The 24322-nt window shown below is 40.0% G+C and overlaps 3 protein-coding genes across 5 annotated transcripts; 2 read left to right on the forward strand and 1 right to left on the reverse strand.

The window, feature by feature from the left end:
• Positions 1-1967: 1967 nt before the first annotated feature.
• RB195_021088 (uncharacterized protein) lies at positions 1968-22802 on the reverse strand (the record flags this gene model as incomplete). Of its 2 annotated transcripts, XM_064207644.1 has the most annotated exons (4): positions 1968-2054; positions 2274-2366; positions 2522-2602; positions 22695-22802. In XM_064207644.1, 4 exons carry the CDS (start codon positions 22800-22802, stop codon positions 1968-1970), a joined length of 369 nt encoding a protein of 122 aa, XP_064063525.1. The 2 variants fall into 2 exon arrangements, with proteins under 2 accessions (XP_064063525.1, XP_013304853.1); XM_013449399.2 differs by lacking the exon at positions 22695-22802.
• On the forward strand, positions 12702-13836 carry RB195_021089 (uncharacterized protein; the record flags this gene model as incomplete). 2 transcript variants are annotated; one of them, XM_064207646.1, is made up of 3 exons in its annotated part: positions 12702-13017; positions 13384-13655; positions 13708-13836. In XM_064207646.1, the coding sequence occupies 3 exons, from the start codon at positions 12702-12704 to the stop codon at positions 13834-13836; spliced, it is 717 nt and encodes a 238-aa protein (XP_064063526.1). The 2 variants fall into 2 exon arrangements, with proteins under 2 accessions (XP_064063526.1, XP_064063527.1); XM_064207645.1 differs by lacking the exons at positions 13384-13655; positions 13708-13836 and having other exon boundaries at positions 12702-13049.
• Positions 20146-20466, forward strand: RB195_021090 (uncharacterized protein; the record flags this gene model as incomplete). The annotated part of the gene is made up of 1 exon (XM_064207647.1): positions 20146-20466. The coding sequence occupies one exon, from the start codon at positions 20146-20148 to the stop codon at positions 20464-20466; it is 321 nt and encodes a 106-aa protein (XP_064063528.1).
• Positions 22803-24322: the final 1520 nt, after the last annotated feature.

The following is a 24322-nucleotide window of genomic DNA, read 5'->3' on the forward strand; positions in this document are numbered from 1 at the left end:
AAATTTATTAAAAAAAAAAGAAAGCGTTGTTAGGAAAACCCAGTTCTAGTTTTACAGAAAATGCCACTGTTATTAATTTTCATTGATCAGTGGTGTTCGGTTCTCCAGACTGGTTTACAAATAATTAAGCTACTTTTTTTTCTCATTCGATTGCTTCTTTCCTCTACGGATCGTCTAATTAAGTTCGAAATATGTCTCGTAAGAGCATGGTTTATTCACGAGGGCACGAACTCGGAGATAGTCATTACTGTGCCGACTGTACGGGTGTGTTTGGGAGTATCGGTTGGTTGTAGTATTGTTGAATATGGAGATATATGAAGCTATTGCTCGCTAGGTGGCAAGTAGAAGATAATGGAAAGAGTAAGACTTTATGAGGAATGAACCTTAAATAATGACCACTTACTCTTACTCCAACTATAAAATGTGTTAGATTGTTAGTGCTTAAAAATTTCCTTCTGACTTAAACTAACTTTTCCTGACATTATTTGGAATTTGGAACTTGCAAGTTCAATTTTTTAAAAGCCTCAAAAGGTGAAATCAAACGTGAAACCCTTTCAGGCCCTGAAGAAGGGGAACTCTCGAGGTTTGTTGAAAGTCGTATATGGAGCATTTCACCACTGTCTGTTCAGATATTTCGGCAGTAGTCTAGTTGAGGTAAGGGAAGACCCGTGCACGAAGCTTAAATTAAGTTCTGATATCAGGGCTTAGACCTTAGTGGCTTTAGCCTGTATCGCAGCTAAACCTCCTAACGCTTGATGCTTGACCTACGATGCCTGGGCTAAAGTTACTATGACTATGATTAACTGCTGCACACCGCAATTACCGACCATCCTTGCCAGCCACATTGTCAAAAGATATGTTGTCACAGAAGTTGTGGGTTTTTAACGATACTCACTTGTTCCTATTGACTTGTAGAACAGCAGCAATTCTGCAGCTGCAGTAATGTGTTGATCCGACAGCAGATAATCAACTAAAATCAGTCGGATCTGATCCACTGCATAAGGGCGTCTACCATTGTTCAACTGATCTGTTGGCTCTCTTGCCGCAATACGGAGTCAACGACAAAATGGAATGCACGGAGAAACCAGGAAGCGAGCGACCAAGTACTGTATAAGATCATGAGAAGAGTATAGGGTGCCTGTTTAGGTCCGCTCCCGTGGAACAAATGTGCTTCATTTCTGCGTGGTATGGTTATTTTATCACTTTGCTCGGCGATGACTTCTCATTTGTGAAATGTGGGCCTATGCAGTTATTACTTTGTTTTCCCCTTTCATTGCTAAACGCATCATGCGCCAATAACATGTTCCATTGTGTTCTGAGTTGAATCACATCGTTATGCGAAGATTACTGTGAAACGATGCTGAGCTGGTCAACAGCAAGATCATAACAATATCATATAACAGATAGAACCCCCCCCCCCGCTCTTCCACTGACATATTTTCTTCTACCTAACCCTCTAAGAAGATGCGATTCAAATGGCACAGCAAAACAAACAAACCTCCACTACTTCCGAAGCTATGTGAAATTGTCATATTGCTTCTGTACCATTACACATAATATTCCCAGTACTGCAAACTTGCAGGGAAGTAATCAGAGTCGTAATGATTTCGCTTAAGTGTCAAACTTGCGAAACCTCGAATTAGGGTGTTTAAAGAACGGCTTTGCGATCACATATACAGAAGTGTAACAAGGCGATTCAATAAGTACAAGTAGCGTCTATAGCCAGATAAATCGCTAATGATGCGTGGGCGAACCCTGGACATTCATAAAATGACATTAATCTGTACACAACCTTTATTACATTGCTTCACTGAATAGAAAGAAGCCAGCAAAACCACTATTTCATGACCTTAACAACTAGGTCTATATCACGAACAATTTCAGTCTGCTCTGGATTCATTGGTGCTTGATGAACAAACGCTACATAGGTTTTGTTTATTGGTGGAGCAAACTTCTTATGGCATTATCTACTTGCCGACATCACCAAGTCGATCCAGAGTGCCGAAGTTCTTAAGGATATGATTCACCACTTCTGCATTGTTACGCTTCGAAACCTGGGAAGAAAAATAGATCTTAGTATGAGCACTGTTAGGGCTGGCTCATCATGAAATTTCGCAAACCATGGGTTTCAAATGTTGAAAGGATAGTCTGCGGCTGTTTCTGGCAGTGCAAAATAATGTTAGGATGTTCCTGTGCGCAGTGCAGTTCAAACCAATCGTTGATTTTTCATCGTTTTTTCCTTCTTCTTCTCACTAAACACTAACTTTTCTTACCGGTCTAGCACCAACTTTTCTGTACAGAGTAAGCGGTGGTGCATATTCATAGCCTCGATCATGGTAAAATGTGTATCGTGACGGCATTGCACCCTAAATTAGAAGTATAAATCAAAAGTGACGGAGACTGTTTATCATCAGAAGAAGTTTCTGGGGAAACCATGTTTAATTTATTTTAGTAGTATTTGAGGTTTTTAAGCACACCACTTGCTGTTGAGGTTCACTTCCTTCCCTTAGTGACAACTTACCATAATTCTCTCCTGTTGAGCTAGGGTTGTCGCCAAAATAGCAAGAAGGAGGGCGGTCGGAGCCACAGCTCGAGAAACCATCTGCAAACGGGGTGAAAATAATACGTGCTGTAGTTTTTGGAGCTCTAATTCTTCGCTAAATCTCATATACAATCGTACTTTTATCAGAGAACGAATGACATTCTTGAAAAAAAAAACTTAAGATAATAACAAGCGATCATGCTGATGATTTTATTTCTTATGTGAGTAGTGTTTTTGAATATGAATTAAGATCTCTTCTCAGGAATAAAGGCTCAATGTTGTGTTGTTTGTGGCGACGAAAAACAAAACGGAAGACAAATTAAGTAGATGATGTGCATGTTATGTGAAAGCATGCAGTCATCTGCGTATTGAACTAGCGTACAAACATTAGGAGAAGTCTTACATTCGTTTGACAACGAAGTCGAATGAAAGAGAGTCGGGGGCTGGGTGAGGAGCGAATGTGACTCCGTGTTGGGCGTACACGAACTCATTAAGCAGGGCTCAGACTACATAGGGTGTTCGTCCTGCTGAGAGACAGTCTGTGTATTCGTGCACAGACGGTGATGATGTCCTGTGAGGTTGTTCTGCAAGCGGTGAAAGTGAACTAAGCTGAGCTGAAGGCAGAGACCAGCTACTCCTTCGTTCAGGCGAGTCGAGACGAAGCCAATTCTGTCCGGATTGAGCCACTTGGTCACTCTGAACGATGCCATACTTACTGTTACGCATACCCCTTTAAATATACGAGCTTTGGAAAGACTGCATAGAGAGAGTAGAAGAGAATTTTCATAAAGAAAAAATTGCTCAGAGCTTACGGGGTGTGCTCCGTTGGGGAAAATAGAAAACGTATTCTGGAGAGCTCTGTTTCCGTTTAGTTTTACGAATGAAATAAAGAAAGTTCTCTGGGATACGTGTCTCCTTTTTCAGGATCATACCCCTTTCCTGGAAACTTGAGACTGACGATTTCCTTTACAACGAATATGATTTAATGTTTGGAAGACCACAACAACAAAATATATTAACCCTTAATAAACGGCTTCAAGCTACGAAATGGCGAATGACAAGCTGGAAATAAAGGTAGTGCATAGGATGTTGGAATGAGAAGAAATCCGCTCATAAAATGCATCATAAATCTTTTATGTGGGTATGCTCTAGTAGAATTCATGAAATACAAAGTGTTGAGAGGGATAAGGGTGTTTCGCTGCCGATGCATAGGAATTCGCATTACGACGATTTTTTTATGTGAAATGATTTAGTAGTTCCATCTATGTTGGGGGTTATAGAGGGAACCTTTCAAGGGAGTTCGCACAAGAAGGCACGTGGACGCAAAAGCAATTGTGCTGTAAACGTCGTAACCACTTTCTCGTGATATACATCTTCGTTAAGCTTTTGCGATGATTCTCGGTATTTCCTACCAGTAGATAGTATTCAGCACGCTTCTTCACAGTTCTGTGAAATTCTACGAAGTCATGAGTGTTCATCTCCAAAGCTGTTCCCATCACATTCTTCTTCTTATTTCTACAGTCTTCATATTGTGTAATGTAAGCATGTCCAAATACATGTATGATGAAAGTGCAGTTAGTCTCATTTGTTAGTTTTGAAACTATGATTTAGGTAATTTCAGCTATTGTCTACAGTAACTTCTAAGTGAATTCCCAACAAAGATCTTATCTTAAAATGGACCGTAGTGCAAGAAATGCAACTTGTTCGGTTTTGATCTGAATTCACGTTCTACAAATTGTTAGCACCATTTCATTTCCACAAAAGAGCACAACAGATGAGATGAGATGAAATAAGATGAATGAGATGGAAATTGGACGCATATACGTTTACATCAGAATTTTCTGTCCATTTTATAGTAAACTATAAAACGGTAGTAAATAGTACGCAGCCTGCACAAACGGAAATTGGTTTCATCGAACCGACTACTTCCTCTCCTATTTTTTTTATTTTCAAAAACGTGAACTATTGCATACTAATGAAGTGTGAGAAAAATTCTTGGAAAATATAGTTTATGAAGTACCTGGGGAATCTGGTACAAAAGGCGTGTTGGAGGTCTTCTTGCAACAAACAATCTGAATACATTGGTATTCCTGTTTTACTCTCCAGAATTTTGGAAAAGAAGGAAATTAGAAATATTTAAAAAAATACTCTTCCTTATTGGCCATTTTTTTCACGTTGGAGTTCGAAATGAGGCTGAAATGGCAGCTCCTTACACCCAAGTACAAATCAACGAATATTCATTCATAAATCCCTTCCGCCGAAACCGTTATCCGTTTACGTAGCTTTTTTTGTGACTTTTATTTTGCACGAACTTGTATTACTCCATTAGGTCACTCTCCTCTCGTTGACGTCAGATCTAGTCTCATTACATGGTTCTGAAGTACTTTCTTCCAGCAAAAATTGGATTGCCTCCTTAGCTCGCAGTTTTCTTTCTTTTGACTTCGCCTGGGAGAGTTTTGTAGCTTTTTACAGGTCTATAAGTTCATTAAGTTCTAGACAGTCCGAAATTCTGGGTTGCCCCAGAGACTAGGCATTCAATATACGTCATAGACCTATTAAAGAACGTTGGGAGGTTATGAGAGATAGGATATACCAGAAAAAGATGGTTGGCAGCAGTAATATAAAAAAAGAAAGACTTTATCGCTGGGAATAAGCAAACTTACGGAAAATATCTATGTTGAAAGGTTAGTGTCTGAGAACGCGTGTCCACGATGAAAAAAAAAACAAAGGAGAGCTTCTCGAAATGAATCTCAACCACATCTAATTATAACCACTCAGGACTAGATCGGTGATCATTAAAAAAAACACAAAAAGTGAAGAATAAAGTGAATATGTATTTTGTGATTAAATATGTAGCGTAGAAAGATCTTTGAGCTGAGCGGACATTTATTACGTAAGCAGTGGATATGGAACTTCCTGAGAGTGAGAGTAATGAACAGCACTAAGAAACCTATTGCTAACAACAAGGAATTTGTGGGCATCACAAAATAACAGATTCTAACAAAAGAGAGCATTCAAGGGAGACCGTCCTCTTCCAAAATGACGACTGGTCAGTATTATTGAAAACATCCCTATCAAACGAGGCTACCAAGTTTAACTAGATTTGTCTGGGAGTCTAACTGGTTAAGCTGGTCAATCAGTCACGCTTGATAAAAGTACGATTATAAAGTGAATGTCTGATTGGTATGTTGAATGAAACAAATTAACAACACGTAACTAACCTTATCTATCAAAATTTCACTAGTAACGTCTTGTTAGCCGCTGGAGATGTCATTTTTTTTAAATATTGCAACAAACCACAGTGAGGAAATTGGCAATATGAAACCTTAACAGGACTGTCTCCTTTCGATGTAATATAATACAAGGATGAGTATTCCTTGTTTTCAGCCAATATTTCATGCTTAAGCTACTGCTAGAAGCATTGCTCATGTTTGTTATTTGCATCTCCTGGCAAGAATGTAATGTAAAATATCGCGAAGAAAATGCTTTTTTTAAACTGTTCCTAAGCAAAAAAAAAAACATCTCTTTGTTCAAACATGGACAGCATCTAAGTTGAAAATTTCCTGTTCTTTTCCAGCAAAATATCCAGCGGAATATAACGTAGAAAAATTAGTGAAAGTCGCAATAAACCGATACTGGTCGTATTCCCACATTCTGCGACTGTTTTCCTGTTTTCTGCAAGAAAAAGGAGGAGGGTAAGAAGATTCGTAGGAAATGCGTTATGGATGATCAGCAGGAAAAACTGGAAGAGAAAGGTGCATGCAACTGTAACGTACACAAGAAGGAAGGAATTAAAGGCAACAAATATCTTCTTCTCCTAACATTCTTTCGGACTTCTTCCTTGTTGTGTACTTGGCAAAGGAAACCATCAGAAAATTCTGAGCAGAGAATAGAGAAAGGGTCAAGATGGAAAGAGGATCAGAAGCAGAAAAAATAAACATTTGAGAAGCAAAAGCAGCGTAACGTTTGACAAGAAAAGCCCCATTGGGTAGAAACGAAATGCAGGACTTACGAATAAGATTCGGCAATTTCCCGATCCACAATGAATTGACGCTGCTCTCTGCTCATTATTGGTCGCAGCTCGTACAAGGACAAGCCCAAAACCAATTTTCACCTCCCAAGATCTAGCAAACAAAAAAAAATGGCAAAGCTTTCTCTACATTGAGCAACTACGTCGCGAATAACGTCCTTTAAAAGGCAAACAGAGAGATCGAATGGATGCCTTAAATCAATTCCGGTTCACCTAACCAATTTATTGAGCGGAGTTCAAGTAGACGAGGCCTAATGCGGCTGCACATTGAGCACGGTCAAAATTCGCGGATCTTTTTCGATCACTGTATGCTTCCTCAGTTTCGAAGTTTCCCAGTAACTCCATGATTTTTTCATTACGCTAGTTTATGTTATTTGATTGGATACAACAAATCCTGTGACTTTTCAATTAGTGATCTTTAAAATAAGTCATCTCTTCGTCGAGTTGTTTAACTATACTCACTCTTGTCTGAAAAAGGGCCTCTAAACCAATAAGTTTCAGAATATTTTGTTCATAAAGCAATAAGATAGAAATTAGTGACAAAACTGATGTCCATCATCAAGAAACACCGAAAATTAAGACGCTCAAATATCGAACTACTTCTAATAACTGTTTATTCAACTTTTCACTTAAGTCAGATGGCAGTTTTCCAACCGCATGATTCCAAGCACACAAGGTCTAGCTTAGAAGTAAAGTCGAAGGGGATTTTGATAGAGGTTAGCAGGAGTTTCAACTTCAATGAGTCATCGTCAAAAAACTATTTTTCGAAAAAAAAAAAACTGGTTATCCTACAGTATAGCAACAAAACAACTTTGTTCTCTTTTCAAAATTTCTGGGTGGATTAAACATCAGGCGAACATATAACGTTAATGGCTGCATTTAGAAGGAGAGCAGCTTGAGATAATAACTTTTATTCTTAAAACTTCTTTTGGGGATAAAAAACGAGTTTACGATCATTTCGAGGTCCATCCTAGCAAGCGACATTGGCCACCATTCACTGTTGAGAAGTGTACTGTATATAATTTCAACCTATAGGGTGCATTTCACAGTATTTACAAGAGAAGCTACTCATACTTGCATCTTACAAATCCGTAGAAAGAAGGATTAAAAAATGACTCTAGACGACTTGTGAGGTCTGTCTGGTGTATGTATATTCATTCAAAGTATCCATAAAAAAATGTCAAGGCTGTTCACTCATGGAATTTGGATTTTTTACATTCCAGCCATAACCTATTCTTAGTTGAATCGATCGACAGAGGAGTGGTCTTTACATGCCACTTAACGCTCACACTATACCCAAATACATCTTACTGATAGAAGGAATGCCCATCTCTCAGATCAGAGCAAACTCAGACGTAGAAGAATGGTCATCTTTCATCAGGCGATGTTATTTATCGGGCTATTTGAAGAAAATGCTAAAATTCGTTAGATATGGCAGATTAACATAACAAATGTTGCACATATATATTTTTTTATACGTTTCACATAACATATGTGTTATATGTGTTATATATATATATATATATATATATATATATATATATATATATAACATATGTTTACAAGAAGTTCATCAGAAGTTTTCTCATGCATAGACATTGTCACATAAAAAATGCATCCATATCTTCCCGTGTTTACTGGCACAGCTGAATCATTTTGCTTCGATTGGCTTAGTGAGTAGGAAATAGGAACTCGATTTTTTTTGCTAATCTACTTCAATGTCATATTGCACCCTATGAAAATGTATATTTGAAGGTGACGTAGAAGTGCAGGTTTTTCTTCTTTAAATGCAATTTCGAATGTTCTCATCCAACTTCTGTAAAGTAGTTACAGTTTCTTTTTCTGGCGGAGAAGTTGCGGGATTTCAATATGTGAGAAGTGTACCTTCGCCATATTCGAAGACGTGACTACACTACAGGAGTTACTACAAATATTATTAACAATCACTAAGTGACGGTAAAGGGAATCATAGAAATGCTGCTGGCATATGTTTCGGACGAGAATTTCTTGTTATGCACAAGGCGCTCGTGCACCTCCTTACTTTCACAATATTTCCAGTGCCAATAAAGGCCTGATTTTCAACAGCCGCAATTTATCCTTACCCAGAATCCAGCTTCGCGTATTTATCTCTAGACTGTACTCTTTTAAAATTACGAATTAATGCTGTGAAACAGATCCACATGATCGGGTAAGAGAATACTCCACAAAACTGAGCTTCGCTGTTAGTAACGTGGCGCAGTCACCTTGACAACCAGCAGACCAGCAGTCCAGAAAATGTCCGCTGCCAATGTCGAACGCGATTTTGTCCTTAGACCAAAGCAGAGCGAAAAGTTGGTCCTTATTTTTTTTATGATTTGTAGTTTTTAGAAATGTGATTCTGAGATACTCAGGAGCTTCTTGCCAAGTAGATATTTTTTCATTACGGGAGAGAAGTTATCACTAGTGGAACTAATCCAGTGAAGACTATGAATGACTTGCAAGGGAACAGATCAGTTCCGAAAATAGGCTTTTAATTAAATAGTTTTGCGGTGGTCTTATAATACAATTGTTTTTAGATTCCGCAAAGAGGTCGGCGAGGCCCTTCTGCGAAATGTTGCGGAGGAGACTCTAGCAAGCATATATTTTGAAGAGGCTACCTCTTCCTCACTCGCGGACTCTATAACTGCCAAAATCCGGGACCGACTCAAAGGTTAATTCTGCTGTTTCTACTTCATCCTAATTAAGATTTCTGCGTAATATTGCTTAGCTCACAGTTCACGTTAGCACCACTAATGCTTGTAATTAGCCAAGGGCGATTGTGAAAACAAACTTCTTGCTGATTTTTGCTAAAAAAAAAAGGTAATAGCACTTATACTGTAACAAAACGATATGTATTCTACTATAAACGAAAAGTTAACTACAACATCATGAATGCTACTGCGGTTTTTTTCAGTAAACAGTTTCAGTTTTCAGTTGTTTTTGAAAACAATTTAGTAGCAGTGTAGGGCTTTTAACCACGCATCCACATATCCTATGTATAACGTGGATTGGCCAGTCATACATCTTACATATAACAACAATGAAACATACAGGAGGAGAAGGTGGACCAAATTCTCTTTTAGAAAAATTCATGCAACCACGAGAAAAACGTAGATTTTCAGCAAACAACTAGATGAAAATACAAAAGTATTTCGCTTTTTCGAAACTGTTAGCAGAGTTGTCACCGAATCTTTCAGAGAATAGTTGAAACGCATGTTGAATATTTCTGAAGCACAGCTTCTGTAACCAGCCTTCCAACCTGTATTAATCGGTAACTGAATATAAGGCACCGTGACAAATACACAAATGTAAGTGTCCATTTACGAAGACAACATGTGTGAAAATACTCTGAGGATGGGTGTGGCTAGAACGTGGAGTTACCAAGCACATCCAAAATGAAATGTATATACCAAATCTAGCAACGTGTTCATTCTGAATGAGGTTCCCGAAGCTGAACAGCGTTTATTATTCTTATCGTTTATTGACGTTTATGATCTGTTGGATTTGTAGAAATCTTGTTGATTGCCCACATCACAGCGACAAATTACCACATCGACATTATGGATTGTGGAATTACGAATACAAACACGCATGTGAGCTTACCTCAACCTCCAAGCCCTATTAAATCCGTTAAGTCACATGTTCTTAAAATATGTTTCAACTTTTGCACGATATTGGTCATCAGCTTCTCACTATTGTTCTTCTTATACAGGTATCGACATTAAGGACGAGCTCCTCCGGAAGGTATTAGGTTGCCTACTTATTTTTTTAAACTTTGAAAAAAATTGCGTTTAAAAGCTTTTTCCTGAGAGCTCAGATAAAAGCTAGGTGGTTCTGGAAATTTTCTATTCAAAGGTATGTGAGAGCGCCGCGTCTCTGTCGTGCTACCATTGTAATGAAAACAGATCGACGCCATTTCCGAGTGATATTGTTTTACGAGTGGAAGCGACGCCAAACGGCACTTAAGGCAGTCGCCAACATCAACGAGGCGTTAAGCGAGGGGTCCACTATCCAGACTACCTACCGACGTACTGGCTCCCGGAGGCGTGCATCCGCTGCGGCGGCTATAACCTAACCAACGGCAATGAAAAGTTTCCCTCTGCTGCTTCTGGTAGTCGCGTAAAATGATGTGGTGCGAGCTGATGCCAACGAAAACCACACGGTCTATGCCATGGCTTGCAAGCGGTAGTTCCTCGAGTTGGCGCCTGCAATGCGAGAAGAGTGACTGAGATGTGCCACCGTTCACTTGCTCCACGACAACGCATGCCCGAGTGTAGCTTCGGGCTCCCTTCGCCAACCCTAGGCCCAGGGTTGGGAAACGCCCTCTAAACACTTTACTCCCTCGTCCCGCCCAATCAGGGCACCCCTCACTAAGCGCCCTTAAGCTCCTTGCAGCAAAAAGTGTTCAGTTCTCTCAATGACCTCAGACCCACTGTTGAGTTGTTCTTCGAGTCTCAGCTTCCAACTTCTGGAAATTGTAGCCCTATCAGAAAGCTGGAACGCCACGTAAACTCACGGTGAATAGATCGGGGGATGACCATGAATAGTGATCAAGAAGCTGTGGGATTTTAAAGAATATGCGTCTATAAGGAAAAAGTAGATAGCCTAAAAATTGATAGGTCTTGATGATGATCACTGTGGTCTTCTTCATATCTAAGGGTCAGGTAATTGAGGCAAAATTTGATAAGTAATTGAGGAAAAATTTGATTTGATAAATTTGATAACTTGTTTCTTACCCTGTGTTCGGCAAGTTTTTGAAGGAATGACAAAGGGGTTCTACCGATGCTTAAATAAGTGCACAGAACAACCTCTTGCTGTTTCTCAATCTACAGCATTGAGCAGGGAAAACTACCGTAGACTACAACCTCATTCTCAAAGCATAACGGGTATACCTAATGTAGCTCGAAGCTGTGCACGAGAGACTTGATTTCAAAAGCCACCACGTAATTGCCTGAAGAAAGAAGAAATGTGAAGTTTGATCCGAATGCACCGCACGTTGAGTATTTGATGGGGTATACCAGCTAATGAGAAGCGTTGCTGCATGATGTTCCGAGAAGGCATCAGTCAAAAGAATGTTTCAGAAGCAGCTGAAAGATGGACAGGTCTAAGCAAATATCGCTCAGCAAACATTACACTCCACTAACGTCTTTGTTGAACAATGACGGGAATCGCATACTTCTTTGTCAAAGGATGGAGAAGATCACAACGATGTCCTACTAGATCATTTTCCTCTCAATTTTTTCAACTCCATCATCAACCCCAAATACGGTCGCTGGTGAAGTAAAACCCCAGATTCTTCTTTGAGAAGTAATCACTTCGGTCAAGAAATCTGGCACAGAGTTAAAATCCGTCCCTTCATTGGGACGACATTGTTCGGGTTGGCGACCATTCCCTTAGTAGTGTTTTGGCGGCGCACATGGCCTTCTGTCCTCAAAAGGAAGGGATTTAGATCACTGAGAGACTTCGCAAACCGTTCGTATGCAAAAGAGAAGTGACCGTGGGGATCTTGGGAGCTACCATCCAATATCCTTCCTAAAGATTTTACACATACTCTTCGCCAAGATGAATTCCACGATCGTATCAGAAAAAGGTGGACGAAGGTAACCTCGTAAATAATAGCTAATAGATAGCTTCGAAAGGAATGCAGTGAGTTTCAAGTTATCAGAGAAAAAGGAAAACTTTTTCCGAACAGAAAAAGTAATTCGATTTAGGTGAATCGACGTTGCTGAATATCAAAGTGAAATATTTATTTATTTATGTTTATGATGAAAGGTGAGGTTTTCACCTGCAAGCGCTCGTAATCAGTGCTTCATTCAACTTTTGTATTTCTTTCGATGGATAATTGATATCCCACACAAATACTGAAAATTTTTTCAGTGTACCAATAAGAAGTAATGAAGCGCATGAGCAATGAACAAATGTGCATAAATGTACGGTAGCTGGGTGTAATCCGTCTAAACAATCTTTTCGAAAACATTGCATCTATTTAGGACTCCAAAACCTGTAGAGATTTGGAAAGTTCTTTAGGAAACGTGGTAGGAAAAGAGCACAGGAGATAAAAGAATGCAAAACTTTTGAGTGCATTCTCATATTATAAACCTACCAGATGACATGACTCAACGAAAAACTGCGGCAGCTCGAACACTAGCAGGATGTACAACACTTCTAAAAGCGCTAACTGGAGTAAGAGAAGGGGGCAGTGACAGAATCCTTCCCGTTCTACTGCGTCATCTACGACATCATGCGAAAACAGTAGATCAATGTCTTGGCGATACCATCCTAACGCCATCAAGGTGCCCTTTGACCTATCTCGAGAACGCCGACGATGTTGTTATATTCGCGGAGAGCAGTGCGAAACATCAACAAATTGTCAACCTTGCACCGAAAGTAGCTGCAGTCTATGGGCTACGTCTACGTCTTGATAAATGTAAGCAGATATATGTCTCTTCGAGACTTTAAACGAGAATCAGGGTGGGTGGACAACCGGTCGAACTTGTCGATAAGTTCGGTTACTTACGCTGTATGCTGAAGAACAACGCCAAGTACGTGAAACATATTCAGCAGAGATGGGTTGAGACCACTGCATTTAAGTCTTTAACGAGCCTGTGGTTGACTCTCATCACCAATAAAATCAAGCTGCAAGTCTACCTATCCGTAATTCGCCCCATCATGATGTACGGATAGGAGATTTGGGCAACAGCGTCTACGGTGATGTAGAGGCTTGATCGCATGGAAAGGAAGCTGCTCAGACGGCTGCTTGGCTAATTTCGGCCCAGGGTATGTCACAATCAAGATCTTTGCGCGGAACTAGATGTGGTGTACCGACCGAGAGCAACTGGAAAGTATCAACATCTGACACGACCGTCGAAATTAGCTGCAGAAAATCATCTTCGCTTCTTCGGTCACATTACAAGTGCACCAGCGGACCCCCTTATTCAACCTGCTCTGCGGATTCTCTCGGATTCGGGATGGAAGAGGCCGCCTGGCCGAAACCGGACGTTCCAGAGTGAGGTGATGAAAGAGGGCCTGAGGACACCCAGTGTGGAGGGGCAGTTCAGGAGAGACGTAAGGTTTCGCAAGACATGGAATAGCGACGAATGGATTGATTCTGTTTAAGCTCTCGCTGAAGATCGAGAAGATTAGGCAGAGCTTTGATCAAGGACGGCACACCTCGGCGAAGATGCGGGTAATCGCGTCAGGCGATGACATCAGCCCACCAATTAAGTCAAATAAGTCATACGCCTAGTACATATGGATTGCTTGCCCAGTGATAATTGTCCCAGACCGCCTCACGGGATACCGAAACTAAAATAAAATAGAAAATAAATGGTCTAAAGCTCGTCAATCGGAAAGATTTTGAGAACGTTTCGACTACGCACTCGCTCTACTATATTTGTAGAAGAATATCGTTTGCGAAATCGTATCGTTTTTTTTTTTCAACTCGACATTCGAAAGAACAACAAGTTTAGAAGCGAGACATTCTGTCCGTCCAGAATATTGTGGATTTGCGGTTTTGAAAATCGAGAACTTCTTGCAACAGTTTCAGTTTCTCAATTCCGAAGATAGCTGAATAGCTTCAGTTCAAATTAGATGATTTGAAGAAAAAAAAAAACCCTGGCCGCTAAAATATTTATGAAAAATGAAGCTATTGACGAGAAAGTGCAGCATATTCTGCCGAACAGTAAATGGATATTGTATAACTGATCTCATTAATGAAGTCGAGGTTAATGTTAACACTCTCAGTGTTCCACTGGATATTCACTTTGAAATTCTTCGAAAACTTTTATTCTGTTTCGAAATAGGGACAAAAAGGAAAAGAAAACTCACACTTCCGTCAAAAAACGTTTTTTGAAGTTCTTTACATAGAAATTCCGCTCCAAACGTTGACACTTACATGATCTCTTGTTCAAGACAGTGTATCATTTTCTCAATTACGTGGCGTATCACTCAAAAGGCGTACAAGGTTTTTGCGGCTTCGAGCGTTCCGGGGCGCTGTTTTCTACAACGAGATGGATTGGAGCGCGCCAGCCTTCTGTACGCGCCGCATCCGCATCTTCCGGGTCATTTTTCAAGGCAATTAGGAAGAAATGGACGAAATCACTCTCCTGCCCATCATCTACGACCCCGTATAGGCATTACCCACCTGAAATCCGTACCACTCCAGATTCGTGGGGTGATGCTTTTAATCCTGACTTTTACAAATTGGCTTATCTAAGCTTGGCCTACAAATTTCTGGTGTGAAGTGAATTACGTATATTAGTAACCACATTACAGTATACAGTTTTTTCGGATGTTTACGACGTTGAAGCTAAATAAACAAACTATGTTCGGGTCTGTAAATTCCTGAGCCTATGTCCGTAAATGAGATAATCATAAACATTAAAAGCAATAATTCATAGCAAAGATCATGTTCAGGACAGAATCTCTAAATGAGGAGCGAATGATGATTTCTTCCTTTCTAGCGGCAATATAGGATTTCTTTCTCTTTACAAGTCAGTTTTGAAGCGAAATAAAAGCTTCTTGAAGGAAGCGCAGTGGAACACTAATAACAGACAGATCTTAGATACACAATATCCATTTAATCCATTTCAGCGGAATAGGTGTATTTTCTTCGTCACTAGCTTCACTTTTCATCAATATTTTTGTGACCAATATTTTTCTTTTAAATCATCAAATTTGAACTGGAGCTATTCAGCTATGCTCGGATGAGGCTCCGAAAACTTATCTTAGGATGTCATGAATATGTACGAATATATATTTAAACACGGATACAATCAAGAACTCTTGCAAAAAGTTCTTCTTCTTCTTTGAAATTCCGAATTCACAATGTTCACAGTGATTTCGCATACGCTATTCATCCATAATTATTTTAGAGCGAGTGTGAAAAAACGTTTTTGAAACTTTCAAAAGCTTTCAAAAGCAAAAGCAAAACCTCAAATCTACTTTTTATTTAATCCTAGGATCGGCGCTGTATAAGTCTTGATTGAAAGATGATTAACCTCATATTTGTGGCATCATTTATGCAAAAGAGTTGCACATGAGTTCTGGAGGTATGCCTGATATCGTGCGTATAGACATTATTCAGTGTTAAATTATGAAATCCGTTTTAAAAAGTTTTTTTTTTAAATGCGAGTTGAATTTTGATACTGTATTATCTAATCACAGACTTTCAAGTGATTCGGGCGAGTTCTCCGAGTCATAGTGGCTGCTTCACGCGGGGATTCAGCAAATGTGTATAAGCTGGGGTTTCTAGCTTTCCAAGTTCCTAGTAGAAAAACAAACAACAGATGGTTGGCTCCTTGTCGAGGTTTTTTCGGATCTATCAAGAAGACAAGTGAGGACGTTTTTAAAGTATAATTGGGCTTACGGTCGTGCGAATGAATGATCCTGTTGGGTAAAACTCAGTAAACGCTTGTTGGATAAATTAAACTGAATTTCCTCACAGTATCTCGGAGCAGACAGCGAATCAAAGTGATCTAAAAACGGTAGAACCAACGTGAAATGGCTTTAAAAATCTCTTTAAGCGCTACAACTTCCTCACTACAAGTACATCGTACAAGTAGCGATCGGTGAGCAGCGTGGGCATGGATTGAAGTGAGTATTACTGCTTGTATTGAAGTTTTTGAAGTTTGCACTCAAACCCAAAATTAGCATTCGATTGCACCATATGATTGATTCAATATGTTTGACAAAATGAGGCTATCTGCTTGAGAAATTCTAGTACTGTATTAGCTATATCAATGCTTTAAGAGGAGCAGTAGAAATATTTTTGAGCACGAAATAACAGCTTTCGGATCCTTTGCTCAATTAATTTGCCAGCATCACATATGGTCTCAGAATACATCAAAACATTGACGACAATACGACCCTTCGTTGGGTTGTATGGATTATTGCGTAGGGGGAACGAAAACAAGGAAGAAAAAACATACGCACATATAAGTGAAACGGATAGTTGGTACAAAAATACTCCAGCTGTGGACATGGAACCTACGTTGTGAGTCCTGTTTTATCAAAAATATGGCTCTGGTGGGGGGAAATTAAAAGCTCGGCGCCGTCAATGTGTTCAAGGTGTCACTAAACATGGAACTTCTTTACAAGTCCCGCTTTCCCGATATTCATATACAGGGTCTGTGACATTTCTTAACCCAACAGCCAATTGACGAACCGAAAATGCTCGACTGAGGAGAACGAGAATATCACTAGATGTCATCTACCCCAAAGGTTGCATTGTCTGTGCGGCCTTCGCCACGCAATGTCGTAAACCCATGCGAAAAGAAATTAACAAAAATCGAATCCAAAAGAATGCCATTGCAAATTATCGATCGTTGCACATCCTACATCCGTCTAAATTCGTAACCAAACGCAATGAAAAAAAAGAAGAAAATAACTTCGTTCAAATTAGTCCCAAGCTAAGAGTTCCCATCTACGGTCCAGGCCATGATAGATTAATCGTGCAGCAGAAAGAAGTTTTAGGAGTTTGCTCAAGAAGAACATAGCTACAGAAAAGCATGAAATTGGCATTTGCTTCCATCTATGTAGTGTGTTTAATTTAGTTGTTATTTTCTTCAATGGATCTCTCTACATGTAAGGAGATAGCAGTTCTAGATTGAGAAGAAACCTGTAAAAATTTGCAGGATTCGCCGTTATTTTAAAAATGTTTTACGTGAAAATCCGATACTAACTGAGTTTGAAGCAAATCATTTGTTTCCTTTTTTTGCTGTTCTCAAAGCCATCAGAAACTTGCGGAAACCTAACATTTGAATAAGGACGAATCTAAACACACTGGAGAAGCAGAAAGATTTTAGCGCACTTCCAAAAGTTGCTTACAGTTCTCATTAAGAACAAAAAACGTTTCACAATCAAAAGGAAATCGTTTTTTCTCAAGTCAATTACATTGATTCCATGAGATAAAACATTATGAGATAAAATTTAAGTTATCGCAGAATCTACAAACTTTACTACCGCATTCGTGAATTCGGAAAGTGTAAAGGAGTGTAGGAGAGAATACTTAAGCCCTTAAAATGCCCTGATCAAAAATTCTAATGGCAAGATCTGGAAAAACAAATTCAACTTAACATCGTAGCTTAGAGACTCTTAATTCAGTCAAGAGTAGAATCAAACCGCCACAATTATAAAAGGGCTTCCAAGATAAATTTCAGATTTCAAATGAGAAAATGTGACAGGTCATAATGATTGCGGCAAGAAAAACAGCTAGTACTAACGTGGAACCCGCGTTAATTGGGCAGCTTTCTAAATACATAGAGAGATTAATTAGGTGGTCCCTGTCTGAAGCGGATAGCAAATCATCGAGTCATATCATTTCCTCTCTTCAATTTCTCGTTACAAATGCATTATAAGCCTCCGTAGAGTTCATTCATTGATTCAAGACTGTCTAATCCACTGATAAGTACAAATATACTCACTTGCAGCATTACCTCCCAATGTGTTTGGGATACAGATTGCGATGGACTAGCCAAGCACTTTTACAGCAATGTGAGTCGTTTAATCTACTGATATTAGAGAGGAATTCATCTTCAAAGGACACTCACTTTCTTCTGGATGTTCTTCAAGTGCAACTACAAACTACGCAGGGACCCTTGACAGAAGTGATACACGAAGCATATGTGCTCTGCTATACTTGAATTCACAGAATATCGCACCTGCAAGGTCACATTTTCGCTCCAGACGTGAAAAAAATTTCTGCGCACAAATAGAGCATTGAAATGACTGCAAATATAAAAGAGAGGGTGAAAGATATTGATATTGCAAAGAAATAGATCCAAGATTTCTGAAAACTGCTCGCTGTAAGAATTAGGCAACGATATTTCCAAATACTTCTCTTTCTCTTAAAAAAAGGGGGAAAAAAACTTCCTCCACAAAAGTATGGTAAGATTCAAGACAAAAGCTTACTTTCAAAATGAAACTATTATCTAAAAAGACGAGTCGCATAAAATTCTTGAGCAGTTTGCAATGGCCTTGTTAGAAACAGCAGGAAGCGGAGAAGAAGGTGAGTGATATCCATGAAGAGAGAATAATTTGTTAGCGTAACCACGAGTGCATGATAGGTGACAAAAAATCCCACCAGTAAATAAGTGAATGTTTGAGCGAAATAAACCTCTTTGCTTGCTTGATTTCGAGGACAGAGTCTAGGATGATGTTCAAATTGTTTACTAGAAATGTAAAAGATTCGAAAACCTACGAATTTGAGATCATAGGTATATATCATAACAATCTGTCAATTCAATGTAAATGTCCCTTTATTTCCAAAAATCCGCTCAACTAATCAGAACCGCAGATTTTTGTTTAGAAAGAGCAAGTTGTATTTCCCGATATTACTTTACATACCACAGTCTACAACATGAATAATAAGTATGCAGCCACATAGGCGTAAGTTCTTTCTTAGGCTCTTAAAGGTCGATTTTTATTTACTTTTTTAGAATTCGCTATGGTGTTCAATGATCGTCTTTGCGGTGTTTCACTATTAACTCTTCCATAGTTGTGCACAATAAAAGGTACATGCTCATATTGTTCACAAAATTACAGCATTTGTAACGAGTATCGAAAGAGCCATTACCGATAACACAATATTTAACTATTTGAATAGCAATGCCTGTGAAGCAGAGCATGACGATTTGTAATGAGTAAAAGATGTGTGAAAGGGTGGAGGGAAATGTGATATGTGCATCCTTAATAAGTTCCATTGGCTGACTCATCAATCAACCAATGTGCACCGCCGATCCGGTAGACATGGTAGAGTGATTTCCATAGTCGATGAAGTCATGGAAAAAATGATGTTATTACAAGAACTGTGCTAACAGGTATCTATGTCACGATACAGAACGGAAGAAATCACCATGAATAGCTGGGTTTTGAAACTGATTTCTTTTTTAGAACAAAAGAATGTGTTTCGAGCTCACTTCGATGTCGCAGGAGAAAACAACTGATGTCTGCAAATTACTTCAATTTCGAGAAGAAGACGTGTATTTCTCAAAAGTACCACAACTCCAAACAGTGAGCTACCCATTAGCTCTACAGTACAGTTGGCCTAAAACGTAATATGACGTTGCGACACATCTTCAGTGAAGCCACACACAGAGCTCTCTTTACAATGTGAAGAATACTTCCCGAACCTTTTTTTCTTTTTGTTTTTTAAAGAGATTTTCATTCATTTTCCCTATTATAGTCCATAAATACGACTGTACAATCTTAATTAAGTAGTTTTTGTTAATTTTCCTGTTTGTTTCGCTTGTGAGGGCGCGCATATAAGTAATTGTTACGTGCACGTGGTGGCTATGCTTTCACCAGACACAAGAGTGAGTATACACTTTGAGAGTGTACAAGCTATACCACTTGCACTTTTATATATTGCAGGTTTCCCAAACATTGAAAAAAGGTGCGGTAGTCCGGCACACAGCCAAAATCCAAACCCTCCCACGTCGAACGCCCACACAGAACATGAATATTCGGCTACAAACATCCATTTCGTACCGCTAAACTATCGGTCATTGTCAATTGAACTCCTGTTTGCTGCATTGCAAGAAACACGCATCAAACGATGCCCCATACCAGCATCGGATACTACACCATGTACGGCGGCGATGTAGGAGGCTATGCGGTAGCTGTCAGAAACGACTGCAATAACCTAGCGAGGGGATTTGGCTCAAGGCCATCAAGAATCACCTTTGTACGACTGCGGGATCGCAGAGGACTCAAACTCTCGGTCGTAAGTGTGCGCGCACCTACAGAGGCTGCTGAAGACTATCGCAGGGATGCTTTTTATGGTGAACTCAACATGATATTCAAGACTGATATCCAAGATACACAGTCACCGGGCGGTTGTTCGGCGGAATTGATGCGAACAACGATCCGATCGTAGTCGAAGTCATCAGAGCAGAGGTCAACCCCTTTAACCTCAGGACCAGCGGGAAATGACAACTTTTAATCCACAAGTCGACTACTTTTTGATTAAAGACGTCCCTTGTCGGATATCCGAAAATCTAGCGCTGTGTGAGATGTCGCATTTGATTCCGACCACCGCCTAGCTTTTCTCAGCTTGAGATTAGGGTTCCAGGAAAGAAACCGAGTTCAATCGAACATGGCGGGTATGAAGGACGAAGAATGCAGAGAGAAGTCCCACCAGTAGGTGTCGATAAATATTTGAGTACGGGCCAAGAAAAAGCTTGAGGGCGCCGACTCTCTCACCAGTTGTATTCAGGACTCTGCAAAGAAAATGCTTCTGGTCTTGATGCCGAGGAAGAAGTTCGCCTTTGCATCTGCGGAGACTGGAGTCACATATAATTCTGAGTTTGTCGGCCGCACTACTGGCAATCTGAGCCAAGAAAAGCATTTGAAGAGAAAGTTGGGTCGTCAGCTGTAATCGCGTGAACAAATGACTTCAGGAGCAGAGTTTGGATGGGCGCGCGAGGACCAGAACACAAAGAAAGCTTATATTTTTTAAGGCAGCATAGGCAGTATAGTACCAAGGCAGTACAGCACTAAGGCAAACTGAAGAGATGTTCATATGTCCTCAACACTGGGAACGGAGTCGCTGCCGGGGAAGCAACCTGAAGTGAACATTTCAACATCTTGCTAAACCGATAAGAACCATCAGTCCCTGAACTCGAGGATGTCCAACGCACACCGCGGTCAGCGAGGAGCCACTGACCGAGTCGGAGGTTCCTGTCTATATCTAAAAAAATGAAGCAAGGAAAACCTGGCGGAGATGTTGGAATCAGCGCAGGAATTTCTTCCTCTTTCTAGATCCGTGGGATGACGAATATCATCCGTCCAATATGGATTGACAAAAGGATACCAGATTTGTGGAGACACGGTGTCATAATTCCTCTCCACAAGAAGATAACCGTCACGGAATCCAAGAACTACCGAGGAATATCCTCGTCGTGCGTAATGTAGAAGGTCTCGGAGCGGATCATCCTGGATCGCCTTACCAACATCGTTAAGAAACCACCCGTGGTGAACAAGTCGGATTTCGTCTTGGTCGATCTACGATTGACCAGGTGTTCATTGTCAGGAGAGTGATTGAAATGTGGCAGCGGCGCTCCAAACCTTTGCAGTTAGCCTTCCCAGACTTCGACGCCTCCTTACCGAGGATGTTTTTTCAATGTGCTTCGAGCCGATGGAGTTCTGGGAGAATTCGTATGTCTTTAAAACGATATGAATAGAAGAGCAACTGCTTCGATTCGAACACCAGCTGGTTTTAATTCACCGTTCGAAGTGGAAACTGGAGTAAGACAAGGGGCTGTCGGGGAGTGTTTCTTGTTCAACCGTCGACAACATCATGCGAAGAACAGGTGTACGCACAAAGTCGACACCACAACACGTATTCTAATTTCTAGGAATTCGTAGATTCTTTTATCACCGCCAATAACACATTTTTCTTAAGCAATTTTGTTCTTGGAGAACCTAACCTGTGGTGAAGGGTAAATGGTCGTTCTAAAATTCCTCGTTCTGTATACAAACAGCGTGGTTCGCCTTTTAAAATACTCAACTTTTCTAGGAAGAAAGGAGGAGCACCGCACCGTTGGCATTCTCCTCCTAGGTGTTCTCTTATGCTAACGTTGACTGTCTGCTGGGAAAAGCCGTGGTTGACCTTGATCGTGGTCCATCCCTTTTCATCTCCAAGAAAAAAAAGTTTCGTAACAGGTCATACATTTCCTGATAAAACTTCATCTCAGCATTCTTTCCAAACACTTAGCTATTTGATTACACATAGTAGGCAAAAAAAAGCAAAATAAACACGCAAATTTCAATGTCTTCGACGTTTTCTTCTGAGCCCACTCCTTTGCTCAGCTCTGACTATCGCATTTATCCCTCTACTCACCCTTTTTAAAATTAGCGTAAGAAAGAAACTTAGCCAAACAATAATGGTAAAGTACAGTAGAGTCCTTGGAGATGTAGGTAGTAGTTCAAAAAAGATAGTGGATTGGAACCGAGCAGATATAAAGAAGTTTGTTTCGTAATGTCAGAATTCTTGATGTACAGTCTAGACCATCACAATGCTCCTATGCTAACCAGTCCATAAATAAGCTATTTTCCAATAGCACTGAGTGAAAACAATTGACACGAAAAGGAAGATAAACTGACCAGAATTGTGCATGCTGCAGAAAGGAACTGGAAGTAGCTCGGAATGAGTTTCGAACTGAAATACCATTTATTAAAAGCACAGAACATCTGGAGTTGTCGTTCAAACATTAGGTCGTGTATATTCAGGTTCAGAAACGTAAACAACGGCTTCTACATACCAAGTTTCTTATTGATACAATGACATGATGACAAAAAAGGTACAAGTGTCACAGCAAGGAAACTACTTTTTTCAAAAACTTTTTTAGTTCGTAAATGATAGACGACTCAAGGAAATCAGTGGTTAGTTACATATAAAAGAAGAAAGGTAAAATGTAGTTAAGGGGTACGCACTCAGTTGAGCTCTTATTTTCAGAAGTAAATTACTAAATTATAGCAGGACATTGTACAGGCCAACACGCATTCCAAAACCCCAACGATTACGAATTGTTACGAATTGCAGTGAAACGCGTTGGTGAATCCCAAGTGGATTGATACGTCAATGACTTTATCCTTTTTAACAACTAAATCAGTCGGGGACCTAAGATCTAAGCATTAATCTTAGAGGATCTATGACATCTAACTTAGACAAAAAAGGAATAAAAAAGGGATTTAGAGCCTCCAGAAATAAGAGCGTGACTGGGTGCCTTCCACGCTTTCTAACTACATTTCTCTGAAAACGGATGATCTGCTCGGCTTTGATGAGCCCCTTTGGGCTGCGCTAACCAGTTCGGCTTCAAATAGAATCGTAGAGGTTTCCGGATGCCCAAGCGGGCAGTACAGGGAATTGCATGGAGCAAGCTGTATGGGGCAGTCAAAGTCAGGCGTGTTGGGACATCCCAAAGAAATTGATCAACGCCAAGCACTCTACCCACTTCACCCTTCTTGTTGGGGAACGAGCCTAGAACCGATCGACGATGACTTCACAATCACTGTTTTAACAAAGAAAAAAACAAAAACGATAGGTTATAAGGAATGATGTTACCTGATCACGCATTTCTGCAACAAATTGATTTTGTCCAAATCGAATATAACGGTGGTCAGTAGGGTGTTATCAAAGTGGTCAAGGTTGAGAGCCGTTAATCTATTCGCTTAATACGACATTTGAAAAAGACTTCCTTCATATCCTTGTTTTGTACAGCTGTAACACCTGAAATTTAATATATGCTCAAAGTATTAATATACTACAGTACTTGTTCTAATGAAGGGAATTTGGAAGGTGGTTGGTTTAGAATGTTTATGAAGTGAGCGAAACTTTTACGTCACGTTAGAGTCAGGACACACATACAAGCCGTTTCGAGTTTGTTACTGTGGTTATGGAAAAGTTGGTAGAAGTGCCACGCTGTATTCGTTCACAAGAATAGAAACCGTGACAGGTAAGAAGGGAGAATGGAGTTCTGCCGAAACTGCAACTTGTCAAGGCAAGAGAAAAAAGTGATGGGCAATTATAAGAATAATTACCGGGCATTACCCTAAAACTAAAAGACTACAGGAATCCTGTGAGGATATGCATTTCCTGAGAATGTCACATAGTTTAGTAGTTCAATCGTTAAGACTAAGAAGATCCAGAAAGGAGGTACAGATGTGGATAAAGAGTGCAGAGTCCTCAGAAGAATAGAAGATGGCATGTGACATGGCATAACGCCAGTAAG

The sequence above is a fragment of the Necator americanus genome, chromosome X, assembly GCF_031761385.1.
Source record: "Necator americanus strain Aroian chromosome X, whole genome shotgun sequence".
In the NCBI taxonomy this organism is placed as follows: Eukaryota; Metazoa; Nematoda; class Chromadorea; order Rhabditida; family Ancylostomatidae; genus Necator; species Necator americanus.